Source organism: Cryptotermes secundus, unplaced genomic scaffold (assembly GCF_002891405.2).
Source record: "Cryptotermes secundus unplaced genomic scaffold, Csec_1.0 scaffold2387, whole genome shotgun sequence".
Lineage (NCBI taxonomy): Eukaryota > Metazoa > Arthropoda > Insecta > Blattodea > Kalotermitidae > Cryptotermes > Cryptotermes secundus.
The window spans coordinates 252,095-265,291 of record NW_019731616.1 but is presented as its reverse complement, the minus strand read 5'-3'; the positions used below and the strand labels follow the sequence as shown (position 1 = coordinate 265,291).

Below are 13,197 nucleotides of genomic sequence, written 5' to 3'. Positions count from 1 at the left end.
GATAATTGAGGAGCTACTTGAATGGAAAAGTAGCAGCTCCGGTCTGGAAAACCGAGATTAATGGCCGTGGGAATCCGTTGTGCTGACCACGCGACACCCTCTATCCTCTAAAGTTGGCACTAACTTCTCCGACAAGCGGCGGTCGCTGAGTCGGTATAGTTCGCTGCGGAATAAAGCCACGGAGTCTTGTTTTAATCCCCTCTCCGGAATATCGCCGGTTGAGAAGAACGGAAAAGATCGCAGATATATTCAGGATGGGCGCCAAGTCTTGGAGGGAATTGTGCCTGTCGCCACATAAGAGAAATCCCACACAGGCGGATAGTGATATTTACAGTGTTTTGTCGCTAACTTACCATAAGAACTGCTATTATCAGCAATTGTGCACCTTACTTGAAGGCGGCTGTTGCTCAACTTGTCAAGAAATTTATGGTGCCCTTGTTCACAAGAGCCTTCCACTTGAATGCAGTCCACAGCTTCGCACTGTTCACAAGAGCCTTCCACTTGAATGCAGTCCACAGCTTCGCAATGTTATATTCAGTTTTATCCTTCCTTAATTCTACTTATAGCTACAGACTGGACGGCCGTAGCTCTATTCCCGAGAAAAGCGAGAGATTTTCCTCTCCTTCATAACATTAAGACTGGCTCTAGAGCAGGCATGTCAAACTCAACTTGTACAGAGGGCCACCTCAGCCTTATAAATAATAGTCCAGGGCCGCACTTCAAAATGGAAATATACATTAGATTTTGATACAAGGAAATTTAATTCTATTTACTATTTAGGAATAATTTCCATATAATTACCTAAAGTCACATATCTTACAGTTTTAAAAAGCAAGAGAATGCCATTTTTGACAAGTATTAAACAGCTTTTCAAAATGTAAAAAGAGAGATTACACAAGAAACTATGTTAGAAATAGCAAAACATTGAATTTCCTGCAGCCTGCTAATTTATGTCTGCGTGAGATTTCTTGTCGTCTGGTCTGTTGGAAAATTGTCCTTACAAAAAAATATTTCTACTAAAATTTTAATATTGATTTTAATATCAATTAGCTCTAAAAGTTGAGGGGCCGCACTTTGTGGCTATGGGGGCCGCATGTTTGACACGGCTGCTCTAGAGCCTAACCAGCCTCTGGGAATCGGGGGCACGTTCCATGGGGTTAATGTAACTGGGGCGTGAAGCTGAGCACTCATCTCCGTCTCGTGCCGAGGTCAAGAGCGGTGGAGCTATACCTCCACTCCCCTATACGTCTTCATGGCGTGGTTCTTAATTAATTAAGCACTGGATATGGGGCACGGTGGGCCCCAGAGGCTTTCTGGACGCTCTGAAGCAGAGAATCTAAGGCCATCAGTAAAAATAGTCGTAGATTGCTTGAACGTAAAATTATAAGCAAATTTGTTTCTGGGCCCCTTTGAAAACTGGCTCCTCCCTCGGAAAAATTGTTGAGGAAGGCGTCAAGCATATGGTTCGGGGATCTGATACCACAAAACATTTCACGATCTTACATTAAGTGGCTGTAGTGTACCTCTCATCTCAGAAGTTCGCACTGTCGCAATGTTAGTGTTATTGAGACATCAGATTAGTTGCTGGATGCTTATCCCCGGTTACATTTAAAATCCCTTTATTGTCTGTCTATCTACATCCCTTGTGGACCGTGGCCTATTTTTCAGTTTCTTAATCTATACACAGACGGTAGGACTCTTTGAATGGGGGATCAGCCCGTCGCAAGGCCTCTGCCTACACACAGAACAACACAAACAGAATAAACGCTCACACACATACATGCCTCGAGTCGGATTCGAACTCACGATCCCAGTGTTCGAGCGTGCGAAAACAGTTCATGCCTTAGACCGCGCGGATACTGTGACCGGCAGTGTATAAGAATAATATATAAGAATTCAGTCCGTACCTCACAGGAAACAGATCCGAACCCACGATCCCGGCTTCCGAGCGAGCGAAGATAGTTCATGCCTTAGACCGCTCGGCTGCTGTGACCGGCTACTAGACTGTAATATTAGTCATACAGGTTAAAACGTTAAAACATTGTTGAACATCTCTGCCAGAGAGTTTAAATATTTGTGTTAATTAATTATTCACTAATTTTAATTAAGTCTACACAGAAATAATTTTGAAGTAAAGTAAATGTCCGTGGTGATATGTCGTAGACTAGAGGGTAGTTTTTTTTTATCTTGGGAGTCGGCGCTGATTTTAGTTCCTTGCGTATATCAGAGATAAAAACTCCTTGGCTTTAGTCCGCAAACGAACTATACCGACAGAGTGACTGCCACTTGTCAGCGAAGTTAGTGCCAACTTTAGCGGATAGAGGGTGTCGCGTGGTCAACGCAACGAATCCCCACGGCCGTTAATTTCGGTTTTCTAGACCGTAGCCGCTACTTCCCCATTCAAGCAGATCCTCAATTATGCTCACGAGGCTGAGTGGACCCCGTTCCAGACCCACCACTTCTCAGAAAATCTGGTAACGCCGGAAATCGAGCCCAGGACCTCTGGGTCTGTATCCAGGAACTCTGACCACTAAGCCACAGAGGGTAAGAATAAACACGACACTGAAGATAGCTCTAGGCTGAATTATAATACCATGGAATCTTATAGAGGCGTGGAGGTAAAACTCCAGTCATTTGAGACCTCATCCTTAGATGGAGATGGGTGGTCAGCATTACATTTCAGCCACTTCCAAACAAATGAGGTCTTGGTGCCCGAGGGTTTGAAGGTTGAGCGAGCCTCAGGGCCCGTCTGGACGCTGTGTAGAACGGAGAGATATTTGGCCCTGTCAGGATCTGCATCTTCGTCCTGTAGCCCTTCTTTTTATTGCTAGTGGGGTGGGACTAAGTCCCTTGTACTGCGGCCACTTCTGGCCTACTGTACCAGCCCCAGATGATAGGTGAGAGTGATTGTGGAGCAATTGGTGGAATGAAGATTGGCAGGGGAAACCAAAGCACTCGGAGGAAACCTGCCCCAGCGCCACTTTGTCCATCACAAATCCCACTTGATCAGACCCGGGATCGAACCCGGGCCGCTGCGGTGGGAAGCCAGCGACTAACCGCTTGAGCTATGGCGCGGCCCTCCCTGTAGCCCCTACTGCTCCGCGTTACAAAATACGTACGCCCTTCCGGTAAATTAATTACACACGGAAACGGGCCACAAACTTCATGATAACTTTGTTGGATATGAAACAGTCGCAACGGCAGTGCGAGATGTGACTACTCAGATAGTTTAGCAACGTCTCGGAATACTGCTTCCTTCTTAAAGGCAGAAGAGTTAAGCTAAGCAACCTGCCGTGCCATAGTTCAGGCTAGTAGTTCCTACCGCGGCGACCAAGATTCGAACTGAGTTCAGGTTGTGTGAGATTTATGGTGGACAAAATGACACCGGAGTAGGTTTTCTTCGAGTACTTCCGTTTTTCCCTGCCAATTATCATTCTTCCGACTGGTACCTGCTGTGTCACGCCTGGAGGAAGTCTGGAGGAAGTTTACTGACGTTTCGGAGGGTCAAAAATGAACTAAGTGATCAGCTGGCAACAAGCAAGCCTGCTGATTTGTGGGCTCAGAACATGAAGGCGGTGCGTCTAACTCCTCAACGTCGGTAAATTTGTACCAGAAACTACAGGGTCATATTGCAGAAGATGGACATCCAGTTAATAATTTAAGTATCCCTTCTATTCAAGTGAAAACTCTGAAAGAAATAGTAGTAGACCACTTAAGTACTTCTTGTAACGTCTTGTTTTCACTTGATTTAATTTCTTGTACTGAACTCTGCTCGTGCAAGGTCTGTGCATGTTTATTGCTGATCTTACAAAGCGCTGACCTGTGTCAATGTATAAAGACGTGTCAGAGGTTGGAAATTTCTTTTTCAGTGGACGAAAAAACTGAGACCTTCGATGAAATATGTCTCTGGAATTCTTTAGAACTGTGAACAGATTGCTTCGACCCCGGAAGTGACGACAAGAAGAGGTCAAGGGTACGGCGGTGGTGACCTTTTCTTTTGAAGATTACAGATACCAACTGGATCATTGATCCCGATTATCGAGAGTTCTGAGGCTCGATCGTTAGCGATCATGTGCTTCAGTTTATTTCATACTGTCCGAGAAATCTATTGTTATTGGCCCTGATCGTAGGTTCTTCGTAGAAATTCGTGTTTGTGGTTGGAATATCAGATATTCGCCATGTATGGATGCATTTTCATATCATATTTAAAAATTAATTATCGGAAAGTCAATTTGGTTTAACATTTTTTTCTCTCAATTATATGATGATAATCGAACGCATCATCGAAATGATTTGTCTTATATTTAATAAAACTGTGGATCGCGACCTACTCTGAAAGAGGTCACCATGCTCCCAAGAATTGTTCAAACCGTAGTTGTATTCAGGCACAGTTTTGGTATAAGGGGGCACGGTATAACAAAGTTGGAGTCCGCTTTGTCTATACGTAACTCTCTGGGTATGTATTTGGGAGGTGCGCGGTTCGAACTCGGGCGGGACACCGGCTACCTTGACTGAGTTTTTCGTGATTTTCCTCTGTCTCTCAAGACGCATTCCTGGATAGCGTTCGATTAGGCCACACAACTGCTTCCATCAAAATCATCTCCAATTCATCATTCATCCTACAGCCGACGCTGTATAGTCTCGATATTGACAGCCTCGTTATATCACCCACAAAAGGAAGTGAACACATCCCTTTTATAAGACCAGAATTGATGTGTTCTTGATGGTCACTGCTGAATATTTCTACTGTTTCTGGGGCGCGGCACCATATTCTGACTTATATTTACCAACGTTTAGGAGATATCTGCTGCCCCTGTCTTCAGGTAAGTACCATGAAGACGGAGGCAGGAAGTTCCTCCGAAACATCCGTAAATATCTATCACACTACACGGCGTCACATCCCAGAAGAGGTTAATCTTCGAGCCGTTATTGTATTTCCTAAACATCATCCACGAACGGGGTCACTCAAAATTTATGATTTTTCACGAAGTTTGCCCAGAACTGCGGTCGATCTGCAGGCAAATCTTAAAATAAACCAGTATAGAAAAACCACGATGTTCTTTATGCTAAAATTCGCCAAGGGTTCTGCGAAACGCAGTTGGGAAACGCTTGTTCTAGATTTGTCTCCTGGCCTTGATGCTTTTAGCGCCTTTAGAGTTGGATCTAATCTATTGTATTGTGAAAGGAGCCAATGCCCTGTTGTTGGCTGGAAGCCTTGATAACCCTGCCCAGAATTGCTAGTCGGCGTTACCAAAATGCAGTCAGCGCTTGTGTCAAAACAGCATCGTTGAAATGTCCTGGTGACCTTTAAGGAACTGCTTCCCAGAGCTTTCGTTACGATATCGCGTTCATATTACTTAATTTTGCCGAAGGAAATGTGTGACTTTATTTGACGGCGAAAATAGAAACGAGCAAAGACTTGTATGCATTCTTTGCGTAGTTTATTTGTTGTGGATTTTTAAAATGTTTCGCGCCCTTATGAATAACTAACCATGTGTATAAGATTAAGAGTGAGGGCACACCAAGGAAACTGGCAACCGCAACGCAACCGCAATTTCCGAGAACTGTTGTTAGCCTGAGTTGAAGACATGTTACTGAATGGAGCAGTGCTAATTGAGGAAACTGTGTTGCCGTTTCCTCAATTTGCGCTGCTTCATTCAGTAACATGTGTTCAACTCAGGCTGATAACAATTCTCGGAAATTTCGGTTGCGTTGCGGTTGCCAGTTTCCTAGGTGTGCCCTCGCTCTAAAGCATACTTGTAATTTTGCGATTGTGTCTGTTCCGAAGCTGTCGAATGATTTTAATGGATTTTGATATTTGAGGTGTGCAATAAAAGCTGTCGGACAAATTACACCTTGGTTTGTATCGGTACAGTACTTCATACAAAGCCCAAACTGTATGTAGTAGTAGCAGCAGTAATAATACTAATACATTAATATTATTGTTTTTTTCCGGTCTAGAAAATAGAGATTAATGGCCGTGGGGATTCGTTGCGCTGACCACGCGACACCCTCTATCCGCAAAAGTTGGCACTAACTTCGCCGAGAAGCGGCGGCCGCTCTGTCGGTATAGTTCTCTTGAGGCCACGGATTTAGTTAGTATTGTGTTTTTCTGTTGCAGCGTGTATACTACTTGTCACTGGAGTATTATATGGGACGATCATTGCAGAATACCATGATCAACCTAGGGATCCAAGGTGCTTGTGATGAAGCCATGTATCAGGTTTGTGTGTTCAAGTTATTATTGTTATGGTAATGTAATAATTATTAGTGATGTCATACTGAGGCCACAGAAGGATGAATCCTCTCCACATCTCCCTGGAGCTGTTATGCTTCCCCCTCTAGCATACTTCCCATTTTATGATTCTCTTCACAGGCATGCTGCTAGTCTAAGGCCACAGAAAGAAGCCCCATGGATCAACCCCCTCCACATCTCCCTCAGGCTATTATGTTGTCCTCCTGTATCACATGTTCCAGTATTCCCCCTCAGTAATCAAGACATTCTATTCAGAGGCATGTTGGTAGCGACAACAATACGATAATCTTGGTTAGTGACATGAGCTTCAATTCCTGATAAGGTCGTCGGATTGTTCAATTGACCTAATCCTTCCAGCCGCACTATGGTCCTGGGGTCGGCTCAACCTCTAACAGAAATGAGTACCAGGAATCTTTCTGGAGGCAAAAGGGAACTGGCACGTAAGGCTGACAACCTCACAGCCATCTATGAGCCGAATGTCTAGAGAAAATGCAGGCACCTCAACATCTCACAACCCTACAAGCCTCCACTGCCTGTTAGAGGGACACCTTTACTTTTTTACTCTTCTATTGATTCACTTTTACACAGCACATCCCTTGAGAGAAGCTTCCAAATAAAGATTTTCACAGTGTGAACCTGGAAAGACAGAGGCAAAAATATTATCACAAAACCAAAGAAAATCTGCAGTAGAATAATAAGAGAAAACTGACGCTCAANCGCACTATGGCCCTGGGGTCGGCTCAACCTCTAACAGAAATGAGTATCAGGAATCTTCCTGGAGGCAAAAGGGAGCTGGCACATAAGGCTGACAGCCTCACTGCCATCTGTGAGCTGAATGTCTAGAGAAAATGCGGGCGCCTCAACATCTCACAACCCTACGAGCCTCCACTGCCTGTTAGAGGGACACCTTTACTTTTTTACCCTTCTATTGATTCACTTTTACACAGCACATCCCTTGAGAGAAGCTTCCAAATAAAGATTTCACACTGTGAACTTGGAAAGACAGAGGCAAAAATATTATCACAAAAGCAAAGAAAACCTGCAGTAGAATAATGAGAGAAAACTGACGCTCAGACCTATTTTAGATAATTCATATTCAGTCCAGCCTCCATGGAATCCTCAAAATTATTTTAGTGACGTGTGCTTTGGGGCACTTGACATGTATGGCACAGGAGGTTGAAAGTTAACGCAGCAGTCAGCAGAAAACAGAGAAGCCTCAAGCACTATCATTCTCATTATCCATGAGTCTTTTTTGCATGGACTCAGTACAGTGGAATGCATTGAGTTAGAAGCATGAAAATGAAGTTCCCCTTGTGTCTAAGCACCAGCCTGTGAAGATGCATGAGGTGAAAATAAAGCTTTTATGCATTTTATATCTCACCACTAGATGGGTGTGACACTTCAACTGTTGTTCCTTTGGTAAACAGTCCTTGCATCACGCTGTGCAGAATGTTTTCAGTATGAATGTACGTGTATGTGAAACAGTACTGTATGACAGAAAGTGCTGTTTCATGCCACAAAATGAGGATGTACACTCACATGACACTGGGAAGAAGCACAGTTACTACATAAACAGCCATAAGCTCTAGGCCTACAGACTGTCNCTTTTACACAGCACATCCCTTGAGAGAAGCTTCCAAATAAAGATTTCACACTGTGAACTTGGAAAGACAGAGGCAAAAATATTATCACAAAAGCAAAGAAAACCTGCAGTAGAATAATGAGAGAAAACTGACGCTCAGACCTATTTTAGATAATTCATATTCAGTCCAGCCTCCATGGAATCCTCAAAATTATTTTAGTGACGTGTGCTTTGGGGCACTTGACATGTATGGCACAGGAGGTTGAAAGTTAACGCAGCAGTCAGCAGAAAACAGAGAAGCCTCAAGCACTATCATTCTCATTATCCATGAGTCTTTTTTGCATGGACTCAGTACAGTGGAATGCATTGAGTTAGAAGCATGAAAATGAAGTTCCCCTTGTGTCTAAGCACCAGCCTGTGAAGATGCATGAGGTGAAAATAAAGCTTTTATGCATTTTATATCTCACCACTAGATGGGTGTGACACTTCAACTGTTGTTCCTTTGGTAAACAGTCCTTGCATCACACTGTGTAGAATGTTTTCAGTATGAATGTGCATGTATGTGAAGCAGTACTGTATGACAGAAAGTGCTGTTTCATGCCACAAAATGAGGATGTACACTCACATGACACTGGGAACAAGCACAATTACTACATAAACAGCCATAACCTCTAGGCCGACAGACTGTTACCAGTTATGACAGGACAGATTTTCTTCAGTCACTCTTTAGATAGGTTGAAGAGATCCTGCATTGGCGAGTCACTACAAGAAAAATTCAAAGAATGTTTAACAGATGGCATCTACTGATGGTTAAGTATTGAAATGATAAATTAAAATTATTAAAGAAAAACATTTTTCTATCCTGAATATTTGAGGGCAGTCAATAAGAGTAGTGCCAAATGTCTTAAATGTAAGTTTCTCAGCAAATGTTCTGGCAGCCTGTCTGCGATAAAATCGTGGCAGGACCCGTTTGTCTACTTCAGTCTGAATAACTTCTTGAATAATGAAATGATCTGACACTTGTAACTGCCTGCCACCTGCTCATGCTGGTTCCTTGCTCACGGATATTTATACCCTGAAGATGGAGGCGATACATTCCTCCAAAACGTCAGTTTATGCAATATCTACACGGTGCCACATCCCAGAAGACGGCATTCTTCATAGATTAAAGAAGTTCAGTTGAATTCAGCGGGAATTGAAAGTTCTATCGTAACTGTTTTTCTTTAGCTTGGTCTCGACATTGAGGAGCTGGAAGAGTTGGAAGAAGATGCAGGTCTGGGTAACGGAGGCCTTGGGCGACTGGCTGCCTGCTTTCTTGATTCCATGGCAACTCTCGGTCTTGCAGCTTACGGCTACGGGATCCGCTATGAGTATGGTATCTTTGCTCAGAAAATAAAGAATGGAGAACAGGTATGTGTGAAGTCATATTTTAAATGTTCTTTCAGATACGCTACCATTTTATTATTATTAACTTTATATCATACAAAATGACTTGTTATTCTTATATATTTGACATGATGTATAGTTCTTATGTTCCTCAGCTGTTTTGCAATGGCTCCTAAGTATAATTCTTCCCTTTAACCTTTTCTCAATTGGTGCATGGAGATGTATTACACAGTAATGTAAAGTCTGTAAAGTCAGCATATTGTAGATCACAGGGACGCTAAAGTTAAATTGGTCTCTCCTGTTTATATTAAAGTGCCGTGTGTTAAATTTTACTGACTTCTGTATGTTCTGTGGAATGTAATTTCAGTCCTTCACAATGGCGGTTGAAGTTTTAAAATAAATTGATTACATTAAGGTTATGGTCTTGTGGGATGTAATGGTGTGTAGTTTGGTACACAGCGTAACTCCTCAGAAAACTGCACTACTTCCTCCTCCTTTCACATTTATGGTTTCATGTGTGTCACGTAGCAACCAAGCCTCTTCTCATCTCTGTCTTCCTGAAGCTCCTGCTTGTCACTCTCCTGCCATGGTCTTCCTTGCTTCTGCATGACATCTTTCCTTTCTTTATGTAATGTGCCCTTAAATAGTTTTGAAGACATACAGATACAGTTAATGTCTTGAATTATATTGTCAGACAGAGGAACCTGATGATTGGCTTCGGTTCGGTAATCCATGGGAAAAGGCCCGCCCAGAATATATGTTACCAGTCAACTTCTATGGTCACGTTGAGAACACACCTCAGGGGAAGAAGTGGGTCAACACGCAGGTATGTTAAATTTTACCAGCACTAGGTTGTGGGTTTGATTCTTGATGAGATCATTGGATTTTTTTTCAGTTGAAAAAAAGATGACATGTCATTAAAATCTGGGCCCTGGTAAGATTGTCTTAAATCATTTAGTGATTAGATGTTTTACCATTTAGCTTTAACAAGGCATCACCTCCTCCCCCCTCACAGTTTTCAAAGTAAATCAGAATTGAAAAATTAAACATACGTGATATTAATAGCAGCACTTAAAGCTATTTAAGAAAAATAATTTGTCCCAAATATTCAAGGAATTTCAGCAAGAGTATTAAATATGGACTGGCTGCTTCTCTTGAAAGAAATACTGGTTGTACCTTTCCTCCTGTCATGAGCTGACAACAGTGCTTAAATGTAGTGCCCTTGTTACGTCTGTAGGTTGTGTTCGCGATGCCATATGACAGTCCAGTCCCAGGTTACGGTAACAATGTGGTGAACACACTGCGACTCTGGTCGGCCAAGTCTCCCGTGGAATTCAACCTGAAATTCTGTAAGTCAATACAAGAAGTTGTCTTACTGCTCTCCCTACCAAAATCTTTATATGCATTTGATTATCATATTAATTGAGTCATCGATTGTTCAGTCAGTTTATTCATGTATTTATTTATCAAAACCTTTGAATATTAGAAATCAGTGCACTCTTAGATCACTGTTAGGAATTTCTTTTAAGAATTCATATTTTTATATGCATATCCTAGCATGCATTATTGCCAAATTATTTGAATTTATTAAGTGATTTATTTATGAACTTATCTCTGTATTAATGTGTTTATTCTCCATTTATTTATTTTCTTATATAGATAATTACTGCCCTTACATAATTTTGTCAATGAGAATTTATAACTTCATATTTGTGGTCATATTCCTGCGAGTGTGTTGACAGTATCTTGTAATTACTTGATTTTTGGACTTTGTCCATTGTCCGGTATTTGACGATAATAGAGAACATAATGTTTTGGACACTGTATCTATTTCAGTCTTTAGGTGAGGGAAGGAGACCCTCTGTTGAGTTCCGTAGAAGGAGCTAACCTCACTCACAGGGCCAGGTCCTCAGGTGAGGTGGAGACACTCTATTGGGTCCCTTAGAAAGAGCTATCCTCAATCACAGGACCAGATCCTCAGGTGAAGGGGAGACACTTACTCTGTTGGGTTCCTTAGAAAGAGCTATCCTCGATCAGTGAACTCATCCCTACCTCTCATGAGGGGGGAACAGATCAAGTTTCCAGAACGTTGTGTTCTCTGGTTTTTAAGGTAATCAGCCAATCAACAAAGTCCAGAAACCTAGTAATTACAAGTGTTATGCACCATTATGAGAACCCTTTAGAATCTACTTGACTATATCGTATATCACATCTCTGTATGAACTGTTATGGTTATGTAGCACGAAGACGGATATGGTAGGAGGTTTATGAATGAAGACTGGGGAGACGTTTTGGAGGAAATATTTTTGGAATATGGCTTTAGTCTGGGGGCATGAGGTAGACCACAAGAAGTGTCATTCTCCTCTTCCTCCTCCTCTTTGTCCTCCCCTTCCTCTTCTTCTTGTTTCTCTTCCTCCTCCTCCTCCTCCTCACCCTCCTCTTCATCCTCTTTCCTCCCCTCTGCCTCTTCATCCTCCTCCTCCTCTTCATCCTCCTCCTCCTCTTCATCCTCATCTTCCTCTTCTTATTCCTCCTCCCTCTCCTCTTCATCCTCCTTCCTCTCCTCCTCCTCTTCATTCTCATCTTCCTCTTTGTCCTCCCCTTCCTCTTCTTATTCCTCCTCCTCCTCCTCCTCACCCTCCTCTTCATCCTCTTTCCTCCCCTCTGCCTCTTCATCCTCCTCCTCCTCTTCATCCTCCTCCTCCTCTTCATCCTCATCTTCCTCTTCTTATTCCTCCTCCCTCTCCTCTTCATCCTCCTTCCTCTCCTCCTCCTCTTCATTCTCATCTTCCTCTTTGTCCTCCCCTTCCTCTTCTTATTCCTCCTCCTCCTCCTCCTCACCCTCCTCNGTGGCATTCGCTTCAGAACTGTTCAGAGATTCTTCAGGCAGTAGACCGCTGCTAAAGGTATCCTACAACTTCCACATCACTGGAAATGAGTTGTACACAATGCTGGTAACTACGTTGAAGGACAGTAAAACTTTGAAACATGCATCTATTTTGTAGCAGTTGTAAATAAATAGTTGCCACTATTAAAGTTCCAACCCTCATATTTTAGTAATATCATTCTGTTTGTTGTTGCAGTTAATGATGGAGATTATATACAGGCTGTGATAGATAGAAATATTGCAGAGAATATCTCCAGGGTGTTATACCCTAATGATAATTTCTTTGAGGGCAAGGAGCTCCGTTTGAAGCAGGAGTATTTCATGTGTGCTGCAACTTTGCAGGTTAGGGATTATTGTTTATGGAATGGCTTGTTGTTGACATATAGTAAACCACTAATGATTATAAGAGTGGCATAGTTTAGTTTCAAAATAAAACTTTCAAATGAAATCATATTCTAAATGTGTAATTTGTGAAGCTAATAAATAATTCAGAATTTTTGTTTTTTACAAACACTGAAGGCAGATATATTACATAAGTAATTAAAGGTTTATTATTATTATTATTATTATTATTATTATTATTATTGTTGTTGTTGTTGTTGTTGTTGTTGTTGTTATTTTAATTGCAAATGGGGTTTTCCCAGTGGCAATGATACTACAATAACACACAACACACAAATGAAACACATCACACGAAATAGCACACCATGCTCAAACAAAACACAGCAAACAAAACTATACAAACAATTTAGGACACGCTACACACAATGAATACAATGCAAATACAATTAAAACTAAAATTATGTAAAATAATATTAATAAAAAAATGAGCATGCTCTACATGAAACAGTAACAGTAATGAAATACGTAATTTCATGAACTGATGCAGTCACATTTCACCATGACCTTCCATTAATTCCACTTCAACACACTTATGTAGCCTTCACACTTCACTGCATTTTTTGATGATTCCCCCACACCTTCACTTCGCCTCATTTATCACCTTCCTAACCCTTTTCCTAAAATGACTTGGTTTACAGGAGAGAGTCCCTAAACATCTGCAGGTACAAGTGCATGTGATTATTT

At 41.9% G+C, this 13,197-nt stretch overlaps 1 protein-coding gene across 1 annotated transcript in view; it reads left to right on the top strand.

Moving 5' to 3' along the window:
* Positions 1-13,197, top strand: part of LOC111867330 (glycogen phosphorylase) — a 127,288-nt gene that overhangs the window by 88,850 nt on the left and 25,241 nt on the right. Inside the window, exons 8-12 of the mRNA XM_033752642.1 lie at positions 6,121-6,223; positions 9,066-9,248; positions 9,919-10,050; positions 10,462-10,573; positions 12,308-12,453. Of these exons, the coding sequence (XP_033608533.1) occupies positions 6,121-6,223; positions 9,066-9,248; positions 9,919-10,050; positions 10,462-10,573; positions 12,308-12,453 (676 nt within the window). The remainder of the gene's footprint in view (positions 1-6,120; positions 6,224-9,065; positions 9,249-9,918; positions 10,051-10,461; positions 10,574-12,307; positions 12,454-13,197) is intronic.